This window comes from Bos indicus, chromosome 11 (genome assembly GCF_029378745.1).
Source record: "Bos indicus isolate NIAB-ARS_2022 breed Sahiwal x Tharparkar chromosome 11, NIAB-ARS_B.indTharparkar_mat_pri_1.0, whole genome shotgun sequence".
In the NCBI taxonomy this organism is placed as follows: domain Eukaryota; kingdom Metazoa; phylum Chordata; class Mammalia; order Artiodactyla; family Bovidae; genus Bos; species Bos indicus.
The window spans coordinates 42,933,476-42,950,061 of NC_091770.1; the positions used below are offsets into that span (position 1 = coordinate 42,933,476).

Here is a 16,586-nt window from a genome sequence, read left to right on the forward strand (position 1 = left end):
GGTGGCAGGTGGGAGTGAGGGAGGGGGTATTCATATACCTCTATTCAGTTTTTATATCATTATTCAACACTCGATCACTGTGCCATTTTTTCATGTGTTTCTCCAGAGTACTGTACACGCTAAAAGGCATCTTACAAATTTCACATTTGTAAACGTCCTTCCCCACCTGGCCATGCGTTTTCATGTGCCTGGTGAGCTTGCTACTCTGGGCACAGGCATAGTTGCACAGCTCGCATTTATAAGGCCTTTCGCCCGTGTGGCTTCTCCTGTGGACAGTGAGATTGCTACAGTTCTTGAAGACTTTCCCACAGTACTCACAAGTGTCGCTGCGTCTGCCCTCTTTTGAGCTGGGCCTGCCCGGGCCCGGACCACTAATATGGGGCGTGCTCCCTCCACTTCCCGTGCCGCTGCGCCCCGAGATCCCTCCGTCCAGCTCCCCGGGCGGCGTGGAGAAGCGCAAGCTCCCGTTCTCCGAGGAGTGCTCCGACGAGGAGGCGAAAGGCGATTGTCTGGAGTCTCCGAAGCTCAGGAAGGGATCTTTGAGCTGCCTGGAGGCTGCGTAGCCGGCTAGCCACTGCGAGTACACGTTCTCCGTGTTGGGCATCGCGGCGGGAGGCAGGTCGAACTCCTTCTCGAGCTTGATGCGCTTGGAGAAGGGGCTTAGCGAGCTGGGGCTGCCCAGCAGCAGCTTTTTGGACAGACCCCCCGAGGCCGACTCACCCGGGGAGCAGCCGCGGCCGTTAACAGTGCCATCGTCTATGCGGTCCGACTCGCCGGCCACCGAGTCTTCGTCGCAAGTGTCCCTGTGGCCCTCGGCCTCGGCCAGGTGGCCGCGCTTATGCTTCTCGCCCAGGACCTGGTGGAAGGCCTCGCTGAAGTGCTGCATGGAGCTGAGCACCATGCCCTGCATGACGTCCGGCAGGGGGCGGCCCTCGTCGCCCACGCCCACCACCGCGCCCCGCGAGCTGTTCTCGTGGTGGCGCGCTGCCTCCAGGCTCAGCCCGAAGCCGTAGTCCACCCTCTCGCTCTCCGTCAGCTCCTCCTCCTCCTCTTCCTCCTCTTCCTCCTCTTCCTCGTCGTCCTCCTCGTCCTCCTCGTCCCCGTTCTCCGGGATCAGGTTGGGGTCGTTCTCGCTCTTGAACTTGGCCACCACGGACTTGAGCGCGCTGCTGGCGCTGCCCACCAGGTCGCTGGTGCCCGGTTCCGGGGAGCTGGCGGTGGAGAGGCCGTCGTCCGACTTGACCGTCATGGGGGACGACTTGTGCATGTGCGTCTTCATGTGGCGCTTCAGCTTGCTGGCCTGCGTGCACGCGTGGTCGCACAGGTTGCACTTGTAGGGCTTCTCGCCCGTGTGGCTGCGCCGGTGCACCACCAGGTTGCTCTGAAATTTGAACGTCTTGCCGCAGAACTCACACGACTTGGACTTGACCGGGGGCTGGGAGGGAGGAGGGGCGGATTGCAGAGGAGGGAGGGGGGGCGTCGCCAGGAAGGGCGGCTTGCTACCTGGCTGGAATGGTTGCAGTAACCTTTGCATAGGGCTGGGCCGGCCGGGGGACAGCGGTGGGCTAGACGTGTTCCCTGCCAGCTCTCTAAGTCTCCTAGAGAAATCCATGGCGGGAGGCTCCATAGCCATTGGATTCAACCGCAGCACCCTGTCAAAGGCACTCGGGTGATGGGTGGCCAGGGCCATCTCTTCCGCCCCCAGGCGCTCTATGCGGTGGGGGTCCAAGTGATGTCTCGGTGGTGGACTAAACAGGGGGGGAGTGGGTGGAAAGCGCCCTTCTGCCAGGCCGGAAGCCTCTCTGGATACTGATCCTGGTATTCTTAGCAGGTTAAAGGGGTTATTGTCTGCAATATGAATCCCATGGAGAGGTGGCTGGGAAGGACATTCTGCACCTAGTCCTGAAGGGATACCAACCCGCGGGGTCAGGGGACTTCCGTGTTCGCTTTCTAAGTAGATTCTTAATCCATGAGTGTTCTGTGCGTGTTGCAAGAGAAACCATGCACTGGTGAATGGCTGTTTGCAAGTTGTACATGTGTAGCTGCTGGGCTCATCTTTACCTGCAAAATAATACAACACCAACATCAATGTTTAATCACCGAGGAGGGCATCAGCAATTGCTTATTTATGTTCCACCTCCAGCCTTCCCTTCCCCCAGCTGTCAACCCCAAGGCCTAAGCCCTCGCTGATCCTATCCCCTGTGCCTAGAATGAGCTGGTACACCTGGGGATTGGTGCCCAACAAATGTCTGTCAAAGCAGTCTTCCTGCCATTTGACTCAGTGCTAAGCATTTTAAATCCAGTCTTTAAAGCAGAAAAATCTAGACCAATCCAAGCTCAAGGATGAGGATCCCTACATTCTAGGAAGTTCAACAACTATCTTACAAATTTTCCAATCTTCACCAGCTGTGTTTTTTGGGACAAGCCATTTCATCTGTGTCTCTGTTTCCTCCTCCATGAAGTGAGGGACTTGGACAAGGTGACCTAAAGGAAAGTCTCCTGCTTCCTAAAACCCCCTGGGTGGCAGGTAAACTTTCTAAATAGGCGATCATTTCATGGAGATATCAAAAAAGAGGTTAACTCATTACAATTCTGTATGGCCCTAGAAATGCTTTTAATCTTCACCTGAAACACACTAGTTGTTGATATTGTTAAACATGAGAAAGTCCTTGTGAAATAATTACATGGAAGAGAGACTAGTAAAATCTCACATCCCAGCCTGTGTGAGGGGCAGTGAGTCCTAATTCTGGTTCCATAACACCCCGTGGGGATTCCCATGTTTATCTCAAGGGATGCTGCAAAAAAATCTCAAAAGAGAAATTTAATTCAGACTTAACCAATGGGCCGTATCAAATCTTCAGGAGTTGTCCCCCCAAGTCAAACAAATGCAAGTCTAGAGAAGTTAGGAGGAGTGTCTGGTGCCAACTTAAGCAGACACGGCATCCGAATTGAAGAACAGTTAAAGCAGCCAGCACCATGACGGGCAGCAGGCTGAGAAATGCTACACTGGCCTCCTCCTCATTATTTTGAGAGGCTAACAACGTGAACCAAATTATACAACATCCTGCGCCCTCAGCTGAGCCTCAGCTCCAGTTGAGAAAGAAACAGAAAGATACAGTTCAGCTAGTCAACTCTCTGGCCAGTCGCCAAGCCGTCTGGAGAGGGGCCCTGCTTAAGTCACATTATTTCTTTCTCGCTGAAAAGAACCCGAGAGTGGGAAATGCCGCCGTGGCAAAGAAGGGGCCAGCTTGACTTCCCAATCATTCTTTTTTGGAGCTAGCTAAATTAAAAAAAAAAAACATATAAATCAAGGGAGTCACTAACAGTTTACCAGCCATCTCAGCGTTTGAAAGGGCACAGAAGGGCACAGATGCTGGTGGCCAGAGGACTAGGATGAGAAACATCAGTAACTCCCCAGGAATTTCAAGAAAAGACACTTAAAACACAAGCAGGAAATATTCTTAGGTCCCCCCTTTTAAGGGTTGGGAAGATCCCCTGGAGGAGGGCACGGTGACCCACTGCAGTATTCATCCCTGGAGAATCCCATGAACAGAGGAGCTTGGCGGCTACAGTCCATAGGGTCACAAAGAGTCGGACAAGACTGAAGAGACTTAGCACACATGCCCTTTTTGAGAGGCATTCCTTAAGGCCACAGATACTATTTGTCAGTAACTTTTGAAAAAGGGAAAAATTCACCACGGAGTTAAAAGAGTGGGAATGAGGAATGAATCAATTATGATTCCTCCATTTAGCCAATCAGAAAGAGAAGCTGGCAGCATCTTCTCAGGAGCCCCAAACACTCGTATTCCAAAACAAGCCAGCCTCACTCAAGCGCTTGTCTGAAGAGTGGACTCCTGGCCCTGACCTGGTAATTTACTTTACAATGCATTTATAATCTCACTCAATATATCCCACTCCTGGGTAAATCTCTTTAACAAGATTAGATGATAAGATACCAAAATTAGGTTTCAAACATTTGCCTGCCTAATGTGGAAGGGGAAAAAAAAAAGGCAGAAAGATTTTGAAAGAAAATGCTGACATTAGTATCACATTATCTGTCTATTTTTGTTTGCCTCCTCGCTTCAAAAAGAAATAAAAAGCATCATTGAGAGTATTTTCATAAATTTTTTGTTGTTGTTGAACAATGACTTGGGTCCTAAATAGGCAGGAAAAAAACTATCTGGTTCCAACTACCGTGACCCTCAGTGGCTTTCTCCTTTGACTCTCTAGGACTCTGTGTTATTATCATACATTTAGCCTGACGATCTGAATTGGGTAAGTAAAAAGGAGATTTGTCAGCTGAAGAAAGTCCTTAACACTTTCATCACTACCAATGCCTTTAAATAGTATTTTACCTTATAATATTCTATTGAAACCCAGGACTGGACCTATAATTAGCAGTGCTGGTTTTGCAGGCACTATGAACAAATTCCAAAATCTATAGCACTCCATTAAGGATCTCATCTAGGTCCTTTTGAAAAGGCTTAAATGAGGAAAGTCCATTTTATTTTGCTGCCCTGAGCTTTCTCAAATTTTGTTTTTCAGAGCCAGTTATGTGATCATGCTACAGTATGTTAACACTGGGCTTTTACCCTCCCCTCTCTCTCATACATCAGGTCAGAGAAAATGGCATTTTCTCTTATAATGAGCACACAACATACAGTTTTCACTACCTCATTTTAGTATTCCCATCAACTAGATATTCTAGATCATGAGGGCAGCTAGTGTAATCGTAATGTCAATGAGAAGGGCTGTTACGATTGAGACTAAAGATTACATGGAAAGAGCTGCTTTGAAACTAGTAATTATTACCAGTCCACTAATAGCGAATGATGCATCACAGTCTCACCATATAATCTGTATTTCACTCGGCTCATGCCAGTGCACCATATTATATTACAGTGCTCACAGACTCTAAATTCCTAAACTGCAGTCATCAATAAATGTGTTACTTGCCATAATTTGTGAAATTACTTTGTTCATAACATCTTTGATGGTTTAGAAAGACCAGAATTGATTTCCTGCGTGGCAAAATTAGGGCTACATTGATTTATTGACGTGTAAAATATAATAATATTCTTCATTTACCCTGATGAAAATCAACTTCTCAATTTGAGAGCCTCATTGGGCATTCAGGGGGATTGTTTTGATTTAGAGCAATAACCGGAGATCTGGCCTCGAGCAGAGGAACTCTGAGGCATCAAAACGGTTAAAATCAGCTATTAGCTCACCTACAGCTTTTACTTTATTTCATTTTATTGTATAGGAAGGAATGACCCCATTTGCAGTTTGTCACCAATGCTCAGGAGTTATAATTTAGAAGAGCAAATTCTGAGGAGCGACTCTGGCTCTACGACTTACTGGCTGATGGCTCTAGGATAATCATTTAATTTCTTCAAGTCTTAGGTTTCCTATCTGTAGTGTTAGTCGCTCAGTCGTGTCTGACTCTTTATAACCATGGACTGTAGCCCGCCAGGCTCCTCTGTCCATGGGATTTCCCAGGCAAGAATACTGGAGTGGGTTGGCATTCCCTTCTCCAGGGAATCTTGCCAACCCAGGGATGGAACCTGTGTCTCCTGCATTACAGGCAGAGTCTTTTACCCTCTGATCACCAGGGAAGCCCTTGTCTGTAAAATGAGTGTAAAAACAGTACCTTAAAGAATTGTGAGGCTCGAGTGACAAATGTATACAAAAGCTCTCTGTAAACTATCATGTCCAACATTAATGTGAGTCTTCTTTATTCCTAGGCTTGACTAGTTACCTAACATGATGACTAACCGCACATTACACACCCACAAGGGCTTTTGTAGACAAGACTGGAATCCAGGATCTGGGCCTTCTCAGGCCAAGGGGAGACCCTGGTTAGAGGAAAGCAAGAGCAGGTGATTTTAAGGCCCTGGACCATGGTCCACACAGCCAGGAGGCCACAGCATAAGTGCTAAATGCTCTGAGAGCCTAGGGCAGAAGGTTAAGGAAGCCAGTGGGGTGCAAATCAGTTCTGCCCAAGGACTTCCTGGATCCCTACGACCCACTTCCACATACCTCATTCTGGTCACTCCTAAACTGGCCCTGCCAGCATGGGCCCCAGCAAACTAGAAGATTCCTAGTTTCCCACCCCCTCAGATCAAATTCCCTGCCCTCAGGAGGATGAAGCTGTAGAGAAGGCGCCTGTTTCCCAGGCAGCAGCCCTTGGGCCCCCACTCCATCCTCCCCTCTATGCCCCATTCTTTTCTCCTCCCTTCCTTCCAAAGGCTCTGTTCACACAGCCAAGGACAGGCCCCAGGCAGGCACCCCCAGCAAAACGAGGAGAGCTCTCCCCACCCAGTCAGCATGTAGGCACTTGACACCTTGAGTCCAACCCCCTGAGCTCTCTGCAATCAGTGACCTAACCCAGTCTTCAGCCCAGCTAGGTTGGGGCGGTGAGGGGGTAAGGAGGTGCTTTTAACCCCTGCACCACCCAGCCCTCAGGACCTCAGGGCTTGTGAAATTTCATACAATAACTCTTTGTTAGCTAGAATTACCTAGGAGTTAATAAAAATAAACAACCAGCTTCCAGTTTGATCTCAGGCTGCAGGCCCTGCCCTGCAGATACCATTCTGACAAGAAGACTGGGTCTAGTTGACCTCCCATCTGAAAACCAGCCACCTTGAAGGCCCCAACTCCTGGCTCTTCATTTTTTTCATTTACTTTCAAAATAAAAACGGTTTCCTTAAATACAAATTAGACATCACATTTCTTTTCTTCTTGAGCCTACTTTTTTGTGTTTGGGGTAGAATCAAGCCCCAGGCCCTCACCCCCTCCCCCTCAGACTTTTTAGCCATGTGTGACTCATACCATGGATTCCAACAGACAGAGGCAAACTGTATTACCTTTTAAAACAACATCTTTCAGAAACATTTTTATAAACATACAAATCTAAATTTCATAAGAAGGTCCCCACTATAAAAGTTGGCTTGAACCAATAACTAGACAGTGATAGTGATGGTGGGGGTGGGGGGTGGTATCTTTGAATTTTAGCAACAATGCTGTGCATTTTTCTCTGAATCTAGGAGAAAAACAAGTAGAAATTATATATGTAATGTACAATGCATATATAAAAATATACCATGTTTAAAAGTACATGCATACATAATATGCATGAGGATACCTCTACAGTAACTCTGAACTGAGTCCTTTCTGGTTCTGGTCTCTGCTAAAGGCACATGTCATGGAGTAAATTCAAAGTCCTCTAAATGAGGTCATGAGGGTGAATGCCCAGCAATAAAATGGGCCCTGAACAGACCTATGCAGTCACCAGTCATGGAGCCACACAAGACCCTGGGGAGGAGACCAACAGGGAGGAGCTGCTGTCAGCCTCATGCCCTCAGTAAGGAGAAAAAGAAAGGGGGGAAGGAAAAAAGTCACTGGGGCTGAATGACCTGGGGGAGCCAGGTGCCAAATGAGTAATGGGATACACATATGCAGATGCCAAGGTATTTTGGAAGTAACTCCTTTCAGTACTTAAAACATAAGGGTAATTTCCAGCAACTCTCATCTCTACACACATGGACATTTGTAGAAGAAAATAATGCTCAACTTACAAATACCCTGCGGGGCATATTCTGCACTCATCCCAGGCGTGGGGATTAGAGCTCCGTGTGCAGAACGAGGGGAGGAGAGGCCCCTCCAGTGCAGAAGTTTATCTGTGAAAAAAACCCAAAAATCAAGCATGAAAGCTATAAACAATGTGCATTGTAAACCACAGGATATCACATTTCAGTTGCATTAAAATAGATTAACATCATTACAACAGCCTTGCAGATAGTGAACAGGCCCAAGGCCTGTATCAAATGAACAGTGGTGACTTCTTTCCCACAGTTCTGTTCTTAATTTGGGGGTTTTTTTTTTGACAAAAGAGAAGGGAATTGATGTTTTAGGTATGGGGTAGGAGGGGGAGTGTTCTTTGGTTCATTTGTTAGTCTGATTATTGTCTTATAATAAGAGATGTGTGAATAGCAAAAGGAAATTGCCAGTATGATCGGCAGGCTGGTAACGTGGCGAGGTTATCTGCAAGGCTGGCTTACGTGCATACATTTACTTTACTTATAGACAAGTTCAAGCAAAAAACAATATGGTAACAGAAAATGAGTGCGTTTGTGACTCTCTCCTTCTGGAACAGAGTTCCACTCTGCCTTCCCTGTCCTACACTTCCCCTGCTGTATTTAGCACCTTCAATGATAGGGAAACCATGGACATCTCAGGACTTGGAATTCTATCCATGGAGTACCCCATATAGACATGTCTTCTTATAGCACAAAGCAACGTAAAGACTAGACTTCGAAGGTTAAGGTAATTTGGCCAAATCCTCACCTTTAGGATAAGGAATCCTGCCACTCAGTGACTAGAAGACAACCAGCACTCCAAAAACAGCAGCACCCAGAAAGAGTGGCCCACCTTCTCTATTCCACTGCACTGGGCTGCATCCTGGTGAGGAAAAATGACTGCTCACACTAATAAACATAAATCTAGCCATAAATCAAGCATTTCTAGCACTGAGATTTTTGTGAAAAAGGAAATATTGGGTTTGCGCAACCTGGGGATTGTATGGTTTATATGGTGAGTTCCTAGCTTTTGCAAGGCCACCTTGAGCTAACCAAGCATGGATAAGTCAATCTTGAGACACAGAAGAGAGGGACGGAGCAGGGACGCTCCGTGCGCTCTAGCGGCTTGGAGTTTGAGATGACTGGGGGAGGCAGCAGAGAAGAAAAACAGACTTTGATGGTGAGTAAACAGAGTATGTTTTCCATTAGCTTAATATTAAGAGCACTTAGAAGAGTTGTTGTTATACTCTAGGATAGCAGGTCTCAAGTGTAAAATACGTCCTGTTCTCCTTCTATAGATCACACTGCCAAGAACAGCCAGGGCGACCAGCACAAGGTTCCCTTTCATAAGGAGCCTGGTGGCTAACAATGGCGTGGCGCTCGTGGAAGCTCTTAAGTCTGTTGTTACCAGGCCTGCCCAGGGAGGCTGCCTAGGACCATCTACAGAGGCAAGTCCTCCTCCCTGACCATCCCCAACCCCCCAAAAAAACAAATACCACACAATGAACCAGCAAAAGCTGAAGACTGGACTTAGAAAACAAGCATGCCTTCAACCAACTGCTTACATTCCATGAATTGAGAGGTGAGGGTGAAATTAACTACAGATTTAGTCATAGCGTTTTTCAATGAGAAATCTGAGAATGCATTTTTGCACTTGTTCTTGCCTCAGCTATTGAATAAATTTGTTTGTCACCAAGACTGAAATCCATTTCTTAGGAGACCCACACAACAGGGTACTATGACCCCAACATGAGAGCAACAAGGTACTTAGATGTTCAGATGCGGGTAGTCTCGTTTCATATTCCCCACCCCTGACTCTGGGAAGCAACCCTTTGGTGCCTTGACTAGACCTCCAGCAAGAAACTGGAGAACTGTTAACCTTGTCCAGGCCTAACCAATTGCATGCATCTCTTGTTGGCAAACTCCTCAACTAACCCACTGGCCTAGAGCAAACCAAGCTTCTGGGGGTAGCAGCCTAACCCCGTTTCCCATAGCACTAGGCCACAGGGCAAAGTGAGGCCTCACCAAGGAAAGTCTCTGAGTACCTAGCACCAAGATTTGGTTTTGGTTTCTGAACTGTAAAAAACCTTAGAGATCATCAAGTCCAATGCCTTCATTTTGTAGATGGGGAAACTGCTGCTGCTAAGCTGCTAAGTCACTTCAGTCATGTCCGACTCTGTGTGACCCCACAGACGGCAGCCCACCAGGCTCCCCCGTCCCTGGGATTCTGCAGGCAAGAACACTGGAGTGGGTTGCCATTTTCTTCTCCAATGCATGAAAGTGAAAAGTGAAAGTAAAGTCGCTCAGTCATGTCTTAGCGACCCCATGGACTGCAGCCTACCAGGCTCTTCCATCCATGGGATTTTCCAGGCAAGAGTACTGGAGTGGGGTGCCACTGCCTTCTCCGTGGGGAAACTGAGGCCTTGAGAAATGAAGTGACTGGCTCATAGCTAGACGGATGGTTAACCACAAAGTGAAGATCAGAATCAGTCTCCTGACTGTCCATCCAGTGCTCTTTTCTGGGATATCCATCTCTCTCCTTCCCTCTTGTGGTTCCCACCATGTTCTGCACTGCCCAAGAAGTACCAGTGAGGAGGGATCTCTTTCTCTTGAACCACTGGGAGGAATAACCGCTCTTGGAGGAGAATGCAGCCCAGAGGTGTTGAGTGGGCCTTTCAAACAGTCTGAATGAACTGACTTGGTTTCAAAATTAGAAAACAACACCTGATCTGCTTCCTGCGCCTCCTGGCTCACCTCCACTGTTGTCATCCTCTACCTCTGCTTCCCCTCTGAGAGTCAGCAGAAGAGAAATAAAACCATTCCTATGAGCCAAACAAGCTCCTGACACTGTCTCTGTGAGTGAGACTCATACTTGCATTTCTCTTCCCCCACGAACCAAAGGCAATGGGCAGCCCCAGCTGATTCTGCAGCCTCTCCCACCAAACACATCTCTAAACACATTCTCCTTGGTAAGCAGAATCAACATCCCCACAGGAACTGGAAATGCTAAACTGTTAATAGCCTCCCTAGGGCTTAACTTTTTGCTATGATGCTTTCAATTATTTCATCACGGTTTAGACAGAGTCGAGTCTCACAATTAATGCTTCTAAGCATCACCTTCAACCAGCAGCTCTGCCCACCCCCCAGGCTGCCCCTGACTGAGGGCCTCTTCTCCTCCCACCCACATTTTCATTCTCCCCAGGGGGAGGTGGGCTCGGCTGGCTGGCAGGGAAGTAGGCAGTTGACCTATGCTCCCTTTATTTCTTTGGTAGTCCTCTCAGGGCAGTGGTTCTCAAAGTGCAGACCCAAGCCCAACATCAGCATCACCTGGGAGCTTGTTTGGAAATGCGAAGTCCCCCCACCCCACTCCAAAAAAAGGAAATGCAAAGTCCCAGGCCCTTCCTTAGACTTACTAAATCAAAAACTGGGTTGATGGGGAGGGGCGGAGTGGAGTACAAAAACCTCTGTCTAGCAAGCACTCCCAGGGATTTGTATGCACAATCCAGTTTCATAAGCACTGTCTTAGGGTAAGAGGAGGCATGGAAGCTGGAAGCTTTGATGTTCTCCTGGCAGAGATCCACTGGCTATGAGGTTGTCTGGAACTCACCTCCTTTAGGACCAGAGCAAGCTTGGGAAATTCCTAAGGATACCTCCATGTGGAGTCCAAGGTTCCACCCTTCCTCATTAACCAGGAACAGCCCCAGACTCAAACAGGGAACGCTCTTTGCATAACTTCCCAACCAGCTTTTGCCAGGCAGATGATGTCCTCACTGCTTCCACAAAAGTGGAAGTGTTTGTGAATGCAGCTGTGCCACGCTGCATGGTGTAATGTAGCCAGTACTGGACTCCTGTTTCCCTTTCTGGACTTGCAAATATGTAGCCCTCTTCTGAATTAATCTTTTCATATGCCTTGTACTCCTCTGGTGAAAAGCACTTTAACCTGTTCTGTTGCATAAAAGTCTCTCCAGACCCAGCATTTCCATTTAGGGCCTCAGAAATGCCTTATGCATTTGTTGTTGTTGTTTACTTACTAAGTCATATCTGACTCATTGGGACTCCATGGAATGGAGCCTGCTGGGCTCCTCTCTCCGTGGGATTTCCCAGGCAAGAATACTGGAGTGGGTTGATGTTTCCTTCCCCAGGGACCTTATGCATTATTAGGTTACAATGGTTCCTTATGGCTGAATAATAAATAATGAATTTTATTTTTCTCAAGTCTCATTAAAAATCTTTACTGAATTGGGAATGGTTTTGACTGAATGTTGTGCACAGGTCACTTTACATTTCTATGTGCATCAGGACCAACTTTTGACAGAGAGCGCTATAAGCCAGGTGGGACGTCCCTGGAATTGAAGATCATTAAATCAAGTTCTAGGTTTCCTCAAGAACATCTCAAAGACTCCTTAACTATTGACCTGCTATTTGTTTCCAAAACGAATCCCTGGGTATGTCATATAGCCACATCACTGTCTACCAATCAACAAGTAATCCTGCTGATGTACAAATGGGCGGAAACAGCCGAGCACAAGGCAACATTTTCAAAGCACTGCATGACTGCTCCAGGTGCCGACTTTTATCAAGATTTGAAAACCCAGGCCTCTCTAGAGAAGTACATACATGTATGGATGTTTGCTGTTCGCTAAAGTGTATATGTGCATCTATGTATTTCTTTTCTTAAACACACATTTCTAGATAATTTCCCTGTTTTCCTAACAAGATGAAGCACGGGAGTAGAGCTCTCCCCAAGAGGAAGGGTCACCCTGTGAAATGTGACCTCCCACTCACCTTGGGTCTCCTTGAAAAGAATGGATGACAGTCCACTATAATGGGGAAGAATCTCTCTATTGGTGACAGGCCAAAATAAAGGACCCTGGTTCCAAATAGGAAAAGGAGTTCGTCAAGGCTGTATATTGTCACCCTGTTTATTTAACTTATATGCAGAGAACATCATGAGAAACGCTGGACTGGAAGAAGCAAAAGCTGGAATCAAGATTGCCGGGAGAAATATCAATAACCTCAGATATGCAGATGACACCACCCTTATGGCAGAAAGTGAAGAGGAACTCAAAAGCCTCTTGATGAAAGTGAAAGTGGAGACTGAAAAAGTTGGCTTAAAGCTCAACATTCAGAAAATGAAGATCATGGCATCCGGTCCCACCACTTCATGGGAAATAGATGGGGAAACAGTGGAAACAGTGTTAGACTTTATTTTTCTGGGCTCCAAAATCACTACAGATGGTGACTGCAGCCATGAAATTAAAAGACGCTTACTCCTTGGAAGGAAAATTATGACCAACCTAGATAGCATATTCAAAAGCAGAGACATTACTTTGCCAACAAAGGTTCATCTAGTCAAGGTTATGGTTTTTCCTATGGTCATGTATGGATGTGAGAGTTGGACTGTGAAGAAGGCTGAGCACCAAAGAATTGATGCTTTTGAACTATGGTGTTGGAGAAGACTCTTGAAGAGTCCCTTGGACTGCAAGGAGATCCGACCAGTCCATTCTAAAGGAGATCAGCCCTGGGGTTTCTTCGGAAGGAATGATGCTAAAGCTAAAACTCCAGTTCTTTGGCCACCTCATGCGAAGAGTTGACTCATTGGAAAAGACTCTGATGCTGGGAGGGATTGGGGGCAGGAGGAGAAGGGGACGACAGAGGATGAGATGGCTGGATGGCATCACTGACTCAATGGACGTGAGTCTGAGTGAACTCTGGGAGTTGGTGATGGACAGGGAGGCCTGGCGTGCTGCGATTCATGGGGTCGCAAAGTGACTGATCTGATTTGATCTGATCTGAACTGTCCCTTCCAGCTCCAGCATTCTCAAGTCTCTTCTCTACACCCTGCCAATAGCCAAATTACAGAGTACACTTAAATGCATCCTGAAAGTTTGTAAAGTTCCATGAATGAATTCATTCTAGTTGTAGTAATATTACTGCATCTAAATCACAAAAATAACGACAGTGCAGCTAGTCTAGGATAGAGGCTTCTTTATCTAACTGAAAGCAAATCCACTGAATGTCCTTCTATCTCCTGACCCTCTGTTTAGGACAGATGCCAGCCTTCATCTCTCAGATCCTGTGACTTACTAGAGTATGTATATTATAGTTTGACTAATACAATATTATAGAGCCAACATTAGCAATACCTGTGTCTTGAGTTGTGTCAGTCTGACTGAAAATGTGCCAGCTTTATCACTGCTCACAGACTTCTTAATTAACCTTCTGATATTGTCAAAATTGCATTCCCTTTTGTTCTAGAAACGAGCATTTATGTGAGCACGTCTCCCATCACTATGCTTTTTCACTAGCTAAGATTTTACCAACTTGTGATGTTCTGTACAATCAAAAGCAAACAAGAATTCTACAGACATCACTTGATAGAATTTCTTTGCTGAAACTTGTTCATGGTCCTTGTATTCCTAGATACTTCACCAGTGACTTTAATCTCATCAATCACTCACTTAAAAACTCTGCCCCCCTCCTTTTTTAAACCAATTCTATCATCTCAGAGCCTTGATTATCTAAACAACATGTTACTAATTTCACCTGTTAAAAGAGTTCTCACCCTAGGCATCTACTCTATCAGTGGGGAGAAGAGATGACATCTTTCATGCCCCTTTATCTATAAAAATGAAAAAATGCAAGCCACCAATCTGTCAGGCCTAAACAGAATTTTCTGCAATCTGTGCCTTTAACATAAGCAAAGCATATAATTCAAAAAAAAAAAAAAAGGGAGCCTGCTTTTCAGAAGAATAAGTAAGCCAAAGACATTATTGTGTTGTTCCATCTTTGTGTTGAAATGCAGATTTCCCACTAAAAGGCAAATCCTTCATTTCAAAAGGTTGAATAGGATGGTACTTAAAAAAAGAATTCCAGCTGGTTAAATTTAGGGTGTTGAAAAAAGTTCATTCCAATAATATTCTTTGGCTCTAGGCCCAAAGTATTTTCACTTGATCGTGAATTAGATAAATTTTTATTACATTTTAAGCTCTTCCCTTAGAATGGTGGAACTTGAGGAGACTGGAAGGGCAGCTGCATAAAAAGACAAATCATCTTATACGACAGTTTTTTTTTTTCCCTTGGTTTAACTGTGTACCTCACTATGCAAAATTTGTGTACCCAGTATAAATTCCATTCATTCATTCTTTGACACATTCATTCAACAACTATTTACGGAGTGCCTATAATGCCCAAAGCAATGGGCTACCTCTGTGGGCAAAACAAAGAAAACTCAGACACGGACTTCCCTACAGGAAACTCCATCTAGTAGAGAAGACAGACCTGGAAAGGAATCGCTATGCTCCAAAGTAGAAAGTGTGTCACAAGACAAGTACAGATAAACTGCAATGGAATTCAAAGGAATTTTGGAAGATAGGACAGTGGCTCTGAGGAAGAGGTAATTTAGGGACTAGACCTGGAGAGTCAAGAGGAAGGCCTTTCTAGGTAAAAGAAAAGGCAAGTGTGGATGCCCAGAGAGAAGCAAAGCTCCAGGTATACTCAGAGCAAACGGGCTCAACAGGTAGTATATTTAAATCAAAACATCATGGACAAATCCACTCAGTTGACAAGAGAGGATATAGTCATCTAAATAAATAAACCCTCAGGACTTTTGTGAAGGATTCAGCTTTCACAGCTTCTTATTTTCGAACATCACATTTTCTTACAATAATGGTTGCAGCCATGTGGATGCTGGTGAAACTATGAAAGTTCATCTGTCCTGTTTTGTTCCTGCCCCGTCCCCCCCCCACCTTGACTGTTTCTCCCCCTGATGAATGGTGGGTGGTCTGCCAAGGCAGAATTCACTGTGTTTTATTCCTCTGAGTCAGCCAAACAAGTGCTGATAGCCATGTTCTTCCTCGCAATACCACCTCCCCGGCTTAAATAATCTATTTCAGATGTATCATTGCTAGTTTCAGATGGCCTTGTACTTGCTGACACATTTTCAACAAACGACTGTGCAAGAAATGTGGAGATTTTCCTATACTGCTGTGTCTCTTCAATCATCAGCTTGACCTTCCCTCCAAATTTCCCTGCTTTCTTCTCTTCAAAGCCCTGGGGAGGGCGGGGGTAACCCTACTCCAGCTCTGAGTCCTTATATGGAGGAATCTGTTTGTGTGTGGTGGGGTGTGAGGGAGAGTGTGTGTGAGTGTGTGTGTGTGTGTGTGTGTGTGTGCGTGCGCTTGCATGCATGTGTGTGTGTGCACTTGCCTCTACCCAAGATTATTTTTCAGGTTATTTAGTGGAATTGGGAAACAAGTTTTAAAGGGGCCTTGCCCAATGGGTTCCTTCCTTCATGGGTCCCCTGAATCTCTTTCCAGATTCCCTTCTTCCTGTAGGATGTTAGGGGCTCATTCCTCTATAGAAAGTGAAGTTGCTCAGTCGTGTCTGACTCTTTGCGACCCCATGGACTGTAGCCTACCAGGCTTCTCTCTCCATGGGCTTCTCCAGGCAAGAGTACTGGAGTGGGTTGCCATTTCCTTCTCCAGGGGATCTTCCCAACGCAGGGATCGAACCCTGGTTTCCTGCATTCCAGGCAGACGCTTTAACCTCTGAGCCACCAGGGAAGCCCCATTCCTCTATAGAGACTGCTAAAACAAAATCAGGAATTTAAGTTCTTCAATCCCAACTCTGCCATTCACCAGCTATGTGACTTTGAGTAAAGCACTTCCCCTTACTGGCCCTAAGTTTTCTCATCTTTAGAAAAAGAAGACTGGAGTAGATGAATGAGTTCTTTCTCCCAAGCGAGTCTTGAGTCTCCTTGGGACCAGATCAAGGGCACAAGTAAGACACCTACTACGGCCCATCCTAGAAGGTGGCCAGGATGGAACTATACCCTGTTATGACCTGGCAGGATGAGGCCAGTGTGGGCTGGTCCCCAGGCTAATTCTTAAGACTCAGAATGTAGGCCTGGTGCTGGTTTCCAATCTCCTGGGGCACAGTCTCGCAAAGCTTACCTGTCTTGAGTTTCAACAGGAAACCTAGGTGAGTCCTGAGCCAAAGAGACTG

At 46.2% G+C, this 16,586-nt stretch overlaps 1 protein-coding gene across 15 annotated transcripts in view; it reads right to left on the reverse strand.

Annotated features, from left to right (window-relative positions):
* Positions 1-16,586, reverse strand: part of BCL11A (BCL11 transcription factor A) — a 102,303-nt gene that overhangs the window by 8,223 nt on the left and 77,494 nt on the right. For 3 of the 15 annotated variants that reach the window (XM_070798711.1, XM_070798708.1, XM_070798714.1), the window contains exons 3-4: positions 7,581-7,682; positions 39-2,061 (exon numbers count right to left, since the gene is read on the reverse strand). In XM_070798711.1, coding sequence (XP_070654812.1) covers positions 41-2,061; positions 7,581-7,682 — 2,123 coding nt within the window. In that variant the 3' untranslated portion in view covers positions 39-40. The remainder of the gene's footprint in view (positions 1-38; positions 2,062-7,580; positions 7,683-16,586) is intronic. The other 12 variants (XM_019970198.2, XM_070798710.1, XM_019970199.2 and 9 more) reach the window with 7 other exon arrangements.